The following is a 17,400-nucleotide window of genomic DNA, read 5'->3' as shown; positions in this document are numbered from 1 at the left end:
TACTTCCCCATCTCTATGTATCTCGTCCTCACTGGAAAACATTGTTAGCTTCTGTCATCAATGTTACTATTTTCTGCACATTTTTATTGAAAAGTAGCAAGTAGATAGAAAATTGTACTAATTGTCAGTATATAGCTTGTTGTATTTTCACAAACTGAACACACCCATGTAACCAGCAGCCAAATCATGAAACAGAACATGACCAGCGTAGGAAAAACCCTTTATGTCTCTTCTCTCTTTTTCTTTTCTTTTTTTTTTTTTGTTTTTGTTTTTTGAAATGGAGTCTCTCTCTGTCAATCTGGCCGCTGGAGTGCAATGGCATGATCTTGGTTCAAGTGATTCCCCTGCCTCAGCCACCTGAGTAGCTGGGATTATAGGCGCCTGCCACCATGCCTGGCTAATTTTTTGTATTTTTAGTAGAGATGGGGTTTCACCATATTGACCAGGCTGGTCTCGAACTCCTGACTTCAAGTGATCTGCCTGCCTCGGCCTCCCAAAGTGCTAGGATTACAGGTGTGAGCCACCACGCCCAGTGCCTCTTCTAATTTTTCATCTCTGCCAAGGATAACCACGATCCTGACTTCTAATACATTAATTTATATAAATGCAATTGTAGACCATATACTTTGGTTTATCTGGTGTCTTTTGCTCTGCATTGTTTGAGGATTCACCCACAATTGTTGCCTGTAGCTCTAGTTTGTTATTCTCATAATGGTATGATATTCCATCGTTTGAATAAACCCAAAATATTTATCTGTTCTATTATTTATGAGCATTTGGGTAGTTTCCGGTTTTAGGCTGCTGATGAATATTCTTATATTTGTAAATAGTATGTTTAGTACAAGAGATTACTACAAGAAAAAAGAAACACAGCTTCCCTAATAATTTTATCTGTTATGGACGTAGCAGAAAAAAGATTCAAGTTTAACTTTTCTTTTGATTGTTTACATAGGATTAACATCCTCATTTTTGCCTATTTTACAACGTATGTTGAACACCTATTTTGTGCTGCGTTTTGTGTGATGACTGAGTGACACAGACAAGGAAGGCACAATTTATGTTTTCAAGTAACTCTCAGAAATAAGTATGTGCTTACCATGTAGTAGGGACAGTGCTACGAAGAGGCATACTGGTCTAGAAGAAGCTTTTAATTCAGCTAAAAGAAAGATGGTGAGTGAAATATTTCTAGAGGAGACCATTAAACAGAAATTAGACAAAAGAAGTTTTGAGTAGAGAGGCAGGTGGAAAGGAAGAAAATTCTTGGCTGATGGAGTTGCAACATAGCAGGGAACATTTTAGAAACTTCCCATGATTAAATTTGGTTGTATTTAAGGGGTCACATTGGGGAGTGATGGAAATAAAGAATAGAAGGAGAATCTGAGCTTAGTATCTCCCCTGACTGATATAGTATAAATAAGATATGTGAAGCATTGTGAAGGGCTAAAGAATTATTAAAACATAAGAAGGTTCTTGCGTAGTTCACTGAGATAATATTGCAACCCAGCTGAGCAAAGTGATACATATGGTAATGAAAGGTTTATTATGGTATAAATAGTGTCTTTAATGGATGCTTAAGGCATAATTAAATACCAAAATTAAGAAGAATAATTAGTCAAGTACAATGCATTTGTCAGTAAGTGACTGGCTTTAATAAATTTCTCCTTTTTTTTTTTTTTTTTTTTTTTTTTTTTGGAGACAGAGTCTTGCTCTGTCACCCAGGCTGGAGTGTAATGGCGTGAACTTGTCTCACTGCAACCTCCACCTCCCGGGTTCAAGCAATTCTCCTGCCTCAGCCTCTGGAGTAGCTGGGACTACAGGTGCACACCACCATGCACAGCTAATTTTTTGTAGTTTTAGTAGGGATGGGGTTTTACTGTGTTGCTCAGACTGGTCACAAACCCTTGAGCTCAGGCAATCCATCCAGCTCAGCCTCCCATAGTGCTGGGACAGGCATGAACCACTGCGCCCAGCCAATTTTTCCTTTTCTTATTTTACACCACAATTAAGAGTGATTGGTCTCATCTTTCCTCCAGGAACATTACCAAACCATGAAATGTTTACGGTATATCTACTAGACATAAATATCCTTTGCATCATAAATGTATAAAGCATGAGGTATCTTCTAAAGGATTATGGGATGTGATGGGTGCCTAAATACAAAGATTCATAGTCATAGATATTTCAAGAAAGTATGAAAACAGAGCTTTGGATTGTGAGAGTACAGAAATCAGGTCATATTGAGAGCATTATGTGGGGCCTTGTGTTGGAAGTTAGATGAGTATATTTAAGCTTATTAAATAAGAGTTGATCTGGTAAAAAGATCTACAAGACGACATTATATTCTTCCTGGCATGCAGGGAGCAGCTGAATTTTTCTTGCATTCTTCCTTTATCCCATGACCCTCCTAAATGGCACAAACCAAAAGGCATCCTAGGTGTGTTCTTTGTCATGTAAAACATCCCCACTGACTCCCTGTGGAATGAAAGGCATGCACTCAGGGGAGTGTGCAGGCCTGCAGTAATGAGAAGGATTAAGGCAAATAAGTGAACCAGAAGTCACTGATACTTTGCTTGAGACAGCATTACACAAACTTTGCAGTCTACTCAGTTTCTTGATTATGCTTTATGGAATCTAATTATAACATAAGTCTGTAATTTCTGACCAATAAGCAATTAAAAGATTGTGCATGACCCCAGCAACTATTGTTTTTGAGTATCTACTATAAGCCTATTATTGAGCTAGAAGACTTTACATACTCTTTTAGGTCTTCTCACCTACCTCACTACCAGTGAGGTCGTTATATACATTTTACATAGAATTTCTAAAGTTCTCTGGATTATAAAGAGTCTATAAAGCCAATAATTTTCACATAGGTAGTTGAACTACGCCATTGATTTATGCGATTATGAAGTATTTAACTAAAGACTGGACAATGGACTCCCTGGTATAGTTCCACAAGGATTGATCTTTTGGAGTGACAAATAACAGCTTTACCTAGTATGCATCTCAAAATTTAATAGGAGGAGATTAATGTATTGATAAAATAGCTGTGGACTCTTTCACATGGGTACTTCATTTTATACATTTTTAGAAATAAGAAAAACAGAGTTGTTTTGAATTAAAGTTGGCCTTGATTTTATATTTTCTGCTTTCTCTATGTATGTAATTTTTTAAAAAAAATAGAAATCACCTTCATGGAACTAGTTATTTCTGTATTATATAGCTTTGTGTATTTTGCCTTTTGTGGGTTCTGAATCTTTAAATGAAGCATGCATTCTTGTATTACTTAATCACAGAAATGCAATTTAAGTGTTACGAAGCTCAGAAAGATTCTACAGACATCTCAAAACTGTCATTCTTTTACAGACATCAGTGAGTTATTTGTATTAGGCATTTATAGTAATACTCAAAACTGTGTATCTATTAAAAAGCTTACAGCAGCTGCTATAGTACACGGAATTTCTCTTTTAGCATTTAAACTCATTTTTTTTTCCTTTGAGTGTCCTTGTAGTTTTAAAATAATACAGTTTCATAAAGTATTTTACAATCAGTATTTTTAAACTCTTTTCTAGTTTGACCCTTGAGTGATATTATAGCTCACTCTCTTTGTGGATGAAATGAAGGAAATGTGCTCAACAGAATATATAAAAAGCAATGTATCTTTATCAGCAGAGTATGCACTTTGTCACTTTGCAGAACAGGAGACATACCACTGCATCTAGACATACTTGACTCCCATAGCAATCCTAACCATCTTGTTTAATGTTCAAGGTGTAATATACGGTATTCACTAATCTATTCACTCATTTAATGAATATATATTGAGTCCTGTGTGTAAGGTTTGAATAACTCCACTGTTAGGATAAAAAAAGATACAACATAGTAAAGTACAATACAGTAATAATAAAATACAGCATTTTATCATTGATACGATTAATGATCCAATTGCCATCTCTAATAACAAAGATATGCCCAAAATACCATTGGATCATAACTAGAATTAAAATTAGCTACTTAAGGATGAGAAAAAAAAAAAAAAAAAAACGCAAGTCAAGAAAGAAGAAGAAAAAGAAGGTAAGGAAAAAAAAAAAGGTTAATTTTTCCTTTTCCTTTTCCTTTTTGAAAAAAGAGCCTAACCCGGCAACCAAGCCGGAAGGCAAGGCGGCCAACCCAAGTCAACGCAAACCCCGCCCCCCGGGCCCAACGGAACCCCCCAACCCAACCCCCCAAAGAACCGGGAACAACGGAAAGCCCCAAAAAGCCCGGCCAAAGTTTGGAAATTTTTTTTGTAGAGATAGGATTTCACCATGTTGCCCAAGCTGGTCTCAAACTCTTGAACTAATGTCATCTACTGATCTTGGCTTCCCAAAGTGCTGGGATTACAGGTGTGAGCCACCACACCCAGCCCAAAGACAATTTGGAGGAGGTTAGAATGAAACTAAGTGACCAATGCCAGACTTGGGAGCTACCACCTCATTAGCAACATATAACTTATTTCAAAATCTAATAAGTGGTTTGGAACTGTGCTTGCAGATACAGTGAGAACCAACTGCCTTAGTCCATTTGGGCTGCTATAGCAAAATGCTACAAACCTGGTGGCTTATATAAAATAGAAACTTATATTTCACAGTGTTGGAGGCTGAGAAGTTCAAGATGAAGGCACCAGCAGGTTCATTGTTTAATGAGGGCTCCATTGTCTGGTTCCTAAAGGGTGCCTTCCAGTTTTGTCCTCACATGATGGAAGTGACAAGGCAGCTTGCTGGGCCCTCTTTTGTAAGGGCACTAATCACATTCTTGAGGGCTCCATCCTCATGACCTAATCACCTCCCAAACGCCCCATTTCCTAACACCATCATATTAGTGATTGGGTTTCAACGGATGAATTTTGGGAAAACACAAACATTCATATTGAAGCACCAAGAATGTGTTATAAACTGCTGACTTCCACTCTACTGAAATGTGGCTCTAAAAATGGCTACACATGTTGCAGATTTAATGGAGTTTTCTCTTAAAACTGAGACTGTAGATGATGTCAGGATTTTCAGAATCAGATTTGATGTCTTCTCAAATAGCAAATGTAAAATCTGCTGTGAAGCTATGTTTTCCATTATGTATTCAGTTGATGTTGGATACACAGTTGTACTAGAATGTGCTACATATTGTGAAGCCATAAGCTGCTTCAAGGAACAAGTTTCTTTAAAAGGAAGTTCTAACAAGCAGTGGTAAATATGCAGCTATATTATTTCCAAAGAATGTTGGTAATTTGTCTGCGTTTTAAAGGACTAGTCATGTCCAAAATTTGCAAACCTTACACATTTTTTTTTGTGTGTGTGTGTGTGTGTGTGGCATCTTGACTGGCCAGAGGACTGAGTTTTATCTGAGCTTATTTACTATACATAGGGACAGCATGAAATCAAAGAAAGAGTAGAGCTTTGGAAGCCAAATGTAATTGAATTTAACTATAAGCAATATAACTTAAGTGCTGCATGAACTTAGCCAGGTAACTTAATATACCTAAATTTAATGATTTCATGTTAAATAAATGAAAATAATATCAATTAATTATGTAGGCATGAGAATGTGCAATAAAATATCTACTGCTCTCTGTCACATAGCAGGTTTTTAGTTAATAGCATATATAATGTATATGTGTATGTGTGAGTGTGTGTGTGTGTATATATATAAAACATACAATGTGTATATACGTGTAGTCCAATCATTAGTGGGTGTTTCTGATCTGGGAAATGTTGTCAGGTCCATAAAAATTACTGAGAAATTTAAAGATGTTCGTGGAGGCTTATTATGCATCACGCTCTATTCTGATCTGAGCCTCTTTAAAATGAAGGTCTCATTGAAGAGAAAATCTCATGGGGGAAACAACAGACAACACATCAAATAATAAATATATAAATAAAGTACTAGGTGATTTCATACAGACTGTGAGCACAGCAGCTATTCAGATTTGAGAGAAATAACCGGTGATCAAATAAGCCAAAACACGCAGTTAAGTTTTGAAGGACCTGTATTATTTAGCAAGAAAAGGGGAAATTAGACAATAGTGCCAAGATCACAAACAGAGTCTTCAGGCTCACTCAACTTAGACATTTTTTTATTTGGCCTTTACATTGCTTTGTAAAATCTCTAAGCCAACCTTAAAAAATTGGGAAATTTTGCCTAAAAATCAATTTCTTTCAAAAAAAAATCAGAAGGCCTGCAAATGCTGGGATTATATTTGTTCATGGTAATACTGGTTGAGCCGACAAGCAGGCATCCCTTCAGTTGAAGCTTAAGTTCTCCAGGCCATCACAGTCTCTATCCAGTATCCATTTCAATACCTGATTAGTTTCTGCCCTAAAAATACTTTCAGAGAAAAGAAAAAGGGGAAGATAGTGAGTTAAACTTTGTTGTGTCATTTGAGATGATCATTCAGCATACAGGAAGAAATATCTAATTAACTGGATATTCAGGACTGAGGATTGAGTGTGAAGACAGATCTGGAGAAGAAACTTTGAGAGTGAAACACAAAAAAATGGGACTTCAAAGCATGAAAATAAAGGATATTTATAATACAGTTGTTCTTATACTGTGATCCTGGGATCAACTCATGCCCAGTCTCAGACAAACTGAATCAGAAACTCTGGGGTTGAGGCCCCAGAGTTATAAGAAGCCACCCAGATGTTCTAATGCACATTACAATTTGAGAATTATTAGTGTAATGCACATTGTAGCACTGAAACTCAAGTGGACTGAGGATTAAGCTTCATCTACACACACTCTCTGGAACATGGTGGAAGAGAAGGGGTAAGTGATGGAGATAAGGGAAAAAGTATAGGCAAGAAAAAAAAAAAAGAAAAGAAAAGAAACAGGTGAAGGTAATTCATTAATCCCAAGGGAAGGATATTTCAAGAGGAAGCTATTTCGGAGACCAAATGGTGCCAAGAAGTCAATGCTAGTAACTGAATATTTTTACCAATTAGGAAGTTACTGGTCACTTTTCAAAGTATTGTCAGTGTTTAGGAATTAAGCAGAAACGGGATAATGCAAAGAAAGAAGCAGCTTGAATAGAGCAATCATTCAAGAAAAGTCTAGCAGTAAATGAAAAGAGAGAAACCCTGTGATAACCAGTGTATGGATGGATAGGATTTGCAAATGTTTAAGGGCAGGCAGAGGGGAAAGAGCCCTGGCATTTGGGAAGAAGCGTGTACATTTCAGAGAAATATAGGTGAGAGATAGGGGAACAGGTCACAGACATCACAGGGATGAATACTAATGGGGGAGAAAAGGAGAGGCAGGCCTTCTTTTGAGACAGGAGAATGGCAGGTGGCACTAGAGCTGAGAGGCAGCAAGTGTTGGCAGAGCCTGGGCTCTGTAGCTGGTCTGTCTGAGATTGGATCCTGCTTTTGGTACTTCCTAGTCACGTGACCCTGGGAAAGTCACTTACCCTGTGGCTGGTGCAGTGTCCTCATTTGTAAAATGTAGCTAGACACAGTGCCTCCCTCAGGGGTTTGTTGCAATGATTAACATGAGTTGAAAAAGGTAGAGAACTTAGAAAAAGGGTTAGTGTCTAGGAAGTGTTATAAAAGTAGGTGCCAGCTAAATGAAACACACTGGGGCGGAGATGAGAGACTTTGAAAGGGAGACCCATGAATTCCTGAGAGACCTTTAAAACCTCCAAAATCTGAAAGCCACTTACATAAGAACTTGAGAATTGATACTACATGGTTAGGCTCTAGAAGGCAAATGGTTCTGGAGATGGGGTACTGTTCAAAATTATGCATGAATAAATGAGGAGTTGATGGCAGTGAGAACCAAGAAATGCCAGGGTCAACATGTAGTCGACCAGGTTTAATGGCTTTCTTGGATGATGGCCAGGAAAGGAGACAATAGAAAACAGGGTAGAACAGAGGTACTGAAGTAGAGTGGTGGATCCTGGTGGAAAGATTAGGAGGGACAAGCATGTGGGAAGGTAGTGGAGACAGCATTCAAGTGGCCTGGAGAACAGTCTGAGCAAGTAACTAGATATTGTCAGAAGGAGACTAAGTGAGTGAAGAGAAAACTGTGAATTGACTTGGAGTACAAATTAGAAAGCATAAATGCTAAATCATGTGCTTTCTTGGGTCCTCTGGAAACATTGAACTGGGACATTCTGGCTTTATCAAATGATCATAAGATAGTAGTATCTGAGTTATTATTTTATGCTATACACTAAATGTATAGGTAATAAGGGAGGGTTTAATAAGAGAAAGGAGTCAATTTTAACATGTCACACATTGTGCTAGGAGTTTTAATACATTCTATTTTATTTCATTTTTACAGTTGCTATAGAATACGGAACATAGTAATCATACAGATCAAGGAACAGGTGCTGAGGGGTTGAGTAATTTGCCCTAGGTCATGTGGGTGGAGAGTTCAGATTCAAGTCTATATTAGTTGATTCTAAACCTCATCCTCTTTCTATACTAGTTGTCCAAATATTAAAGAATATTAAATATGCCGAAATGCACTGGAATCAGTTGTAGAAGGTACTCAGATGCATGCAAGGTTTCTGACTCTATTGGTATGGAAATCCCTTTCTCATAAACTTTTGCTAAGGTGACAGCTTATATATATCCCCAAACTACATAATCCAACTATATAACCTAAAGTATAACCCAAGAGTTACTAATTCTGAAAACTAGCAAATAATTGATTTTCTTTTGATTTAAGAACTTGAAAGTATGCATTTTTGGCCTGCTATTTTTGTGCCATATTTACATCTATTTCTAATTAAAGAACAAGTAAGGCACAAACCAGTTAATAATCATTATCTGCTTGCCATTTTTCTCACACGATTTTCACTCTAATTCAGTCAAACTACTACTTAGCAACTAGTTATTTCAAGTGGCAGAAGAGATTTACATAGGCATTGCCAATGTTTTCTTTGGACTTTGTTTCTAGAAGGTATCTGAAAACAAACTTCAAGACAGCTATATTTGAGTTGTAAGTTGTTACTATATTTGGCTAAATGAAGAATATCGTCAGGCAAAACTCTGAAAAAATACACAGACTACAATTTTCTCTTTCTTTCTCTCTCTCTCTGTCTCTCTTTCTTTCTTTTTGAGACGGAGCCTCATTTTGTCACCCAGGCTGGAGTGTAGTGGCACGATCTTGGCTCACTGCAACCTCTGCCTCCCAGATTCAAGTGATTCTCCTGCCTTAGCCTCCTGAATAGCTGGGATTACAGGTGTACACCACCACGCCCAGCTAATTTTTGTATTTTTAGTAGAGATGGTGTTTCACCACATTGGTCAGGCTGGTCTCAAACTCCAAACCTCGTGATCCACCCATCTTGGCCTTCAAAAGTTCTGAAATTACAGATGTGAGCCACTGCCCCCAGCCTACCATTTTCAATTTAAAGTATTATATGAACAAAAATTTGTTTGAAGTTTTAAAAGTTGTTCCCCATATCGATAGAAACTTCTCTTAGTCAAGATCGAGACCATCCTGGCTAACACAGTGAAACCCCGTCTCTACTAAAAAAAATACAAACAATTAGCAGGGCATGGTGGTGGGCGCCTGTAGTCCCAGCTACTCAGGAGGCTGAGGCAGGGGAATGACCTGTACCCAGGAGGCAGAGCTTGCAGTGAGCGGAGATGGCGCCACTGCACTCCAGCCTGGGCGACAGAGCGACCTCGTCTCAAAAAAGAAAGTTCCTTTAGTCTTCAGTCTCTGGAGTATTGCAAATAACAAACCACCTCTTTGCTGTTTGTGTGTTAGTCTTTTGGAGCAGTGGTTCTCAAAGCATCATCAGCAGTATCACCCTTACCTGGGATCTTCTTAGAAATGCAAATTCTCCAGGCCCACCTCATATCTACTGAGTCAGATTTCCGGGGGTGGAGTTTAGCAACCTGTGTTAATAAGCCCCCTAAGAGGTCCAGCTGCCCGTTAAACATGGAGAACCACTTTCTTTGAGTATATCAAACTTGAAATGCTGCTTGTACTCCTAGGTTCCTGGTGAAGCTATTTGTAGCATGAAAATAGAAATTTGCTAAGTAGTAATACACTGACCTGAAAAAAGACTCATTTTTTTTAACAATTGTTTTTCTAATCTCTAAGACATATAAAAATCATTCCTCATTGATAAAATATTGCCCCTTCTTCAAACACTTCCTCTTCTAGGCACTTTTCTCCAAATCTCCCACATAGATATTCTTATTTTGTGTTCTTTGTAAGGTACTCGCCCCAGTAGTATGTTAATAAAAGACGTTTTACTTTTCACAATAGACATGTAAAATTTATTTGGCGTAGATGCATGATTACAGAGTTTGACTATCTCTCGGGGGAAAGAAACACTGCCCAGATTATAAGACCAAGGACCAGGTTCTGGATTATTTGTTATCTACTCTTTGTAACACTGTGATACTTCTAGGCTTCTGTTATCATACACAAATGTTAGATGAGAAAGAGCTTGGAGGTCTTAGGTAAGAGCTTGGAGGGGACAAATCATTGAGCAAAGCACTTTAAAAAGGAGTCTTGTCTGATGAATCCTCTCACCTCTGTTCCTTTTTGCAAAGCTCAGGAGGCCTTGGAGAGAAGATTATTGTGTTAGTTTGTTAGGACTGCCATAACAAAGTACCACAGACTGGGTGACTTCATGAAAATGTATTTTCTCACAGTTTTGAGGTGGGAAATACAAGATCAAGGTATTGGCACCATTGCTTCTTCTGAAGCCTTTCTCTTTTTCTTGTAAATGGCTGCCTTCTCTCTATGACTTCACATAGTCTTTTTATGCCTGTCTCTGCTTATAAGGACAACAATCATACTGGATTAGGGCCTATCGTATAACCTCATTTTACCTTAATTACCTCTTTAAAGACTCTGTCTCCAAATACAGTCACATTCTGAGGTAGTGAGGATTTCGATTTTAACATATTAATTTTGAGGGGACAAAATTCAGTCCATAACAATTGTGCATGGCTTTGATTACTCATTTGTAGATTGAACTTGTTAATACTTCAGAATATAAATGGGTTGTAAACTTGTAGGTGAAATCTGGCTGATGTATTCCATTAGAGAGATAGCCCTACCACATTCCAACTGGGTCCCTGAAGCTACAGATATGCTCCATTACCATCCCCAAATGCCAAAGAATGAATGAGCCATCTAGAAGTAGGCAAACAACCACATTTGCTAAAAGGATAATGTTTCATCCATTAAATAAATGTGATACCTTTTTCTAGTCTGGTATCAATATAGAAGGCTTGTGAAAAATGAGTTAGCTGAGAGTTAATTGACTGCGGAGACTCTATTTTCAGTCTCTGCCTGTATTTTTTGAATTAATATACACAGTGGGTGATTCAGCAAAAGGGTTTAAAAATAAATTCTTTATTGAAGGATCCCACCAATTTGATGTCTTCATAATTCATGAAGAGTAGACCCATAATAGCTCTATTTTCTCTTCAACTTTGAAAATAAAAGATGCCGTTAGTTTAAATTAGGCTTGTATGTGGAATAATCAAGTGTATCAACAAATATAGTTTGACTCAGATGCTGTTTAAGACTAAGAATAAATGCCAGAAAATAACTGGCTAGTTCTTTTAAAAAATTAAATATGAAAATTGTATTGACAAGCTAGGGTAAAAGTGTTTTAAAGAATTGATAGACAATATATAAATTTATAAAATTCAATTATGAAAACTCAAAAATATAATAAGCAAATAGTTAATGTAGAATGGCTACTCTTTTAAAGCGTACTCTTAGAATATAAAGAAAATAGAATATATGACATCTTATTAGAGACCTGGCTGTATTTGAATATAAAGAAAATGTCATTAGAGACCTGGCTATATTTGTAGAATATATGAGCACTCAGGCTAGTTGGTGAATATGTAGGTATGGAGTCGCCAAAAAGCATCTTTACAATGTTGTATTAGGAAGATCCTACACTGGCTAGAGAAGGCCCACATGGAAAGAACTATAGTATAAAATGTATTTACTTGATTTATTTGTTTCCCCTGAGAAGTTCAAACCCCCGAGGAAGTAGACCGTGGATAGTATTTTATCTCCTCTAGCTGTGAGAAATGAAAGGATAGAGAAGTGAATTGGATTTGTCTGAAAGCTTCTGGAGCCAGGAGGCACATGGGACTGGTGCTCAGGTGTCTATTTCCAGGCATTATTCAGCAATTTGGTCACATAATTTTCTCTATTATTAGATTTTTTTTTCCACTGGTGAATGGCATAGTTGAAGAAAAAACTTTATGAAGACGTAAGGTCTTGATCTAAACCCTAAGAAGGGAAAGAGTAAGTAAATGAGGTTATATACATGAAGGAACACTTTTTACTTCAGAAATTTTTATTTTCCTCCAGAGTGTATAAAATTGTGTACTTTTAATCTGTAGTTTTCATTCTAATCTGCTAGTATACTTTGATAAAAGCATAATTTCATAGGTGTATTACATTCGTGGGACTTGTGTTTATAGTGGTTAGGTCTTTAAAAAAAAAAAATCTAAACCTTATTTATCTACATCAGTTGTTGACTTTGCAGATCACAAAGAATACAGAGCCAGTCATGCAGAAAGTACCTGTTCGTCATCCTGAGAGTTCAGACATGAACTGTAACCAGTGGCCCATTAAGTACCTTCTCTTGTTGTTTAAAGCATATCCTAGCTTTGCAAATTAATTGTTAATGCAGAATGTTGTAACGGAGCCATGGAATGAAATTCCTAGTACTCCAGTCATAGTAGAGATTGTGTCAAGTACTCTGAGTTGTGTTCCATTGTTTTGTGATTCTGTGCTATTGGGAAGTCTTGCCTAGAGAGTGTTTAGAAATAGGGAAGTTAAGAAATAGCACAGTTTGCTTTTTTGGACTGTGTGTGTGATTTTCCATTGATAGTAATATTGTAATAATTTCTGAGAAATAAAATTCTTCTTCTTTGTTTATAAAAATGTTACTTGTCAAAATACTCACAAATGCTTTCCATAAGAAAACATTTGACTTTTTTTTTGCTGTAAAAATGATTACATATACTACATTTAATGAAGTAGAGGACATTCTTGTAAGATTGATACAGTAGGACAATATGCATGCCATTGACTATTGTTAATAGTCCAGTTGTGAGATGAAATCCACCATGAAACACAGTAACGTTTAATTTCATATTTAAGACAGAACTAAATTTCAATTTAGAAGGTTCTTATATAAAAATTTCAGGAACACCTTTATAAACCAATAAAGAAGGATTTTTGTCTTAAGGGTTTATGTGTCTCGTGTAAGATAGTTATACCTGTCTAATTTTTTTTCTTTTTCTGATTTTTGCTTCTCACATATTGTATTAATGATGCTTGGTGTGGGGAAAAAAAAGATGCAGTGACATTTTCTTCTCTTTTCCCTTATTTTCTACTCTAAAATACATATAATTTTGCAAATATTTATTTAACTTAATAGCTCAAACTTAGCTAACATTACAGCTTTCTAATGGGCATGATTGTAGGTACCATGAATCATTGTCTAGAAAAGAGACTGTTCAAATATGATATTATTTTACTGGTTATTTTCCCCACAGAGAAACTCTTAGGGTGAAATAGAGCTCCAAAAAGAGTGTTTTGGGGGAGATGGGAAAGGGAGGATTGGGAGTCTTTAAAGGGAATAATCTCTTGTGGTAATAGGCGTGAGGTAATAGTCATTTTGATTATATGAAACAAACAAAAAAGCTTTGAATGGGTGAGTATCTGTACAACTAGGTAGAGTGAGAACATAATGAAATCCCTAACATTTAAAACTAACAATGTAAAGTATAAATGTAATTATCTTTTAGCAAATAATTTTACATGTCAATTTTCTCAGTGGAAGATTTTGACAGTCTAAGTAGTAACGTTTGAAGCTTTTGGGACAGAATCTTTACCCCCTTCCACTTTTCATCATTCTCAGAGAATGCCAAAGGGTTGGAGACATTTTTATATAGCTGATAGCAGGGACAGCATCATTGGAAGAAGAGCTAACATTGATAACACTTGCTCTGTGTCGGCCACTGTCCTCAGCACCTTAGGTAAACCCCATTTTACCTTACCCCATTTTACCTTCATTTTACTCTTCTCCTGGAGTCTAATATTCCCAAAGATATAAATGTTGATTGAACTAGGAGATTTGACATATTTAGCTTCTCATTTTTACAGATGAAGAAACTGTGTCTTAGTGAAGTTGGGTTAAACTCTATAGTGTTACAACACAAGGTGAGAGTCAGAGCAGGATGCAAACCCTGTTCAGTCTACCACCAAGGTCCATGCTTTCTTCCATGGATCCACAGAGTGTGATTTACTGTGATCACAATCACATGCGATCTTCTTTTGGCTGCTTGTGACAACCTGACAAGTTTATTTTTGAAGCTCAACCCATTGCTTACATAGGGAAGAACATTCCTAAGTTATAAAGAAGAGCTGGTGAAAGGAAATCATCCAGGTGTGAAATAGGAATTCAGAGCTTGTTTTCTTGGTTTATCCATGCTCAGTTGTGTGTGCCCTGATGTTCATTAGGGTGTTTTAAGTGTCTTCACTGGGTTACAATAACATGGATTTTTTTTCTCTCTCTCTTTCAGGTATGGAAAAATTGTATCTACAAAGGCTATTCTTGACAAAAACACAAATCAGTGCAAAGGTATGTGTAAGGGCATCTGTACCCTGAAATTTTGCCTATGCTATCTGATTAATGGCTCTTCCATTGTAGAGGTCCAGGTACCAGCTCCGCAGTGATCACAGTGCCAATGTTTTGATAAGTTGTATTTCTAGTAACATTGCTCATTAATTTTTTTCATTAGCAAACAAAATGAAAATCACAAATCAGAACAAGTATCAAATTGCTTCAGCATAAAACTAAATTACCTCCTAACAACTTTGGGGTGTCTGATGTGAATGGTATCATCAGTGATGCAAATTGATTTCCTATATAAAAATGAGGAACTCTGGGGAAAACTTCCCCATGCAAAACACATTTCAATTTATCTGCTCTTTAAAGCTTTAGCAACATTTGGTTGGCTAGGAATAAATTTACTGATGGGCCTATTGTATTAAGCTTCAGTTACAAGCATCTCATGGGATTTCAGAGTTGGTATCTTATTAAGACAGACTTCGGTTTTCCTGGAAATACTTCTGAAGTCATCTGACTATATCTGTGGCTCATGTTTCTTCATGTCTGGGAATCCTGTGTTCTTTTAAAAGTTGCATTAAATTAATTGTGGAACCTGTATGGTCTCTCTTGTGTGACTCAGAAAATTAGAATGCTTCATATAACATGTTGTTTGTTGTTCCTTTAATCTAGTCTTTGAAGTAACACTGAAATCAAGAAGTATAGTAGAGCCACGTTCATTCTAAACACTGCCCCTATTCCATATACGAATATAATGTGCACAAGTTTTAGGAAAGAACACTAAGAAACTCCTGTATATGTATTTCCTTACCTACTTGCATAATGGTAGTCAGATTCAATTCAGCAGTTAAAAAAAATAAAAACATTCCATGTCTTCTATAAACTTAGAAATGAACTACATTGCACTCCAACCTGGGCTACAAGGCAAGACTCCCTCTCAAAAAAAAAAAATAAATAAAAGTACCAATAAGGACAGAAAAAACAAGGACCAATAAGGACAGGTTAAAATTTTGTAGGTTTTTAAATGATATCCTGGATATTTTACATTTAATTCTATATGCAACATGGATCTCTTAGTAGTTTTTGAGAAGACAAAATATGATTATGTAGGTGTTTAGTAAAGTTATTTCAGCAAAAGTGTGTGAAATTGAATTATAAAAGGAGAGAGTGGAAGAAACAACAACAAAAAAAATGTAGGCTTCAAAGCCATAGTACAAGAGAGAAATTAGAAAAAAAAATCAGCTTAACTATTACTATTAGGATAATAGAAAGGGGTTCACCATGAAAGTTTTTAAAGGTAGAGTTGGCTATTGACTCCATGTTGAGTCTTCTGATTGGGAAAGATGCCCGTGCCACTTGCTGAAGTAAGAAGTCCAGAAGTAGTAGTAGTAGGTTTTGGGGAGAAGGTATTGGACATGCTGAGTTAGAGCCTCTGGCATGGCAACCATGTGGGAGATGTCAAAGAGGGAACTGTCAGAAAGTCCAGGGCTACAGATGCTGACTGAAGTCAAGGGAGTAGATAAGATTACCAAGGAATAATGTGTAGAAGGGGAAATGGAGTGGAGTGAATTAGGGTGGGCAGCTGAGAACTTGGAGAACATGTAAGAAGAAAGCTGGGCCATGACGAAGGGATGTTCTGTCAGTCTTGGCCTGTGGGAAGCATGTGACATGTTTGAAGCATTAGAATGCTAATTATATTGCATCTAGACCTGCCCAGCCCATATACAAAGTCTTAGGTCAGGCAGTTCATAATACTGGTCAAGCACCAATCAGGAGCACAAATGCTGCACAGATAAGCAACACCTGGAAACCTCAATAGATAGATTCATAACTGGAATGGTCAATATGAAGGGATACTTCCCTATGCGGAGTTTTGCTCAAGCATGCAGATGTCTATGATTACAGTACAACACTGAAGACCATGAAAATGTAAATTGCCAATATGCAAAAACTGTACCCTTCTATAATTGTGAAGGTTTGAAGAAAAAGGGATGTAACTGAAAATGGGTGGTCAGGGTCTCCATAAGCAAATTATATACTGGGAGTGTGAGTGTTTATCAGGATGAATTATACTATAGGTATCCTTACCTCAGCTCCTAAAATCCCTATCCACACTTTTTTTTTTTGCAACAGATTATTTAATTTTCTCTTTCTGTGGAGAGATTCCTAAAATCAGTGGAAACAGGGCCTGTGTACTGTAGAAAACTTATCTCCAAAGTGGGATGTGTGAAGGGTGATACAAGACTGTTTATTGGAGATACTAAAAGAAAATATTAGAATTTACATCTCTCTGTTTTTAATATCAACATTTTGTGAACATTATATATTAGTATAATCTTACAAATACATAGATTTCAAATAAATATGAAAATATTGAGTTTGCTGCTTCAAAATACTTTTATCTCTAGTGATATGAATAATGACCTCACCAATAAATATGGAAGAAGAAAAGGAGTAAGAGAAGGAGGTAAAAAAGGAAGGAAGAGAGGGAGGGAGGAAAGAAGGGGCTGTGGAACAGCCTAGGAAAATCACTTATAGAAAGGCATCTGTAAGAAATTGGACAGCGGTTAGGCCGGGCATGGTGGCTCTTACCTGTAATCCCAGGAATTTGGAAGGCCGAGGTGGGTGGATCACGAGGTCAAGAGATTGAGACCATCCTGGCTAACACGGTGAAACCTTGTCTCTACTGAAAATATAAAAAATTAGCCGGACGTGGTGGCGGGTGCCTGTAGTCCCAGCTGCTTGGGAGACTGAGGCAGGAGAATGGTGTGAACCTGTGAGGC

At 37.0% G+C, this 17,400-nt stretch overlaps 1 protein-coding gene across 5 annotated transcripts in view; it reads left to right on the top strand.

The window, feature by feature from the left end:
- The window catches only part of RBMS3 (RNA binding motif, single stranded interacting protein 3), an 822,470-nt gene that overhangs the window by 201,366 nt on the left and 603,704 nt on the right, over positions 1–17,400 (top strand). For all 5 annotated transcript variants that reach the window (XM_011985518.1, XM_011985510.1, XM_011985488.1 and 2 more), the window contains exon 3: positions 14,571–14,629. In XM_011985518.1, the coding sequence (XP_011840908.1) occupies positions 14,571–14,629 (59 nt within the window). The remainder of the gene's footprint in view (positions 1–14,570; positions 14,630–17,400) is intronic.

The sequence above is a fragment of the Mandrillus leucophaeus genome, unplaced genomic scaffold (assembly GCF_000951045.1).
Source record: "Mandrillus leucophaeus isolate KB7577 unplaced genomic scaffold, Mleu.le_1.0 Scaffold107, whole genome shotgun sequence".
NCBI lineage: Eukaryota > Metazoa > Chordata > Mammalia > Primates > Cercopithecidae > Mandrillus > Mandrillus leucophaeus.
Note: the sequence above shows the minus strand (reverse complement) of the source record. Positions and strands in the feature narration are given on the sequence as shown.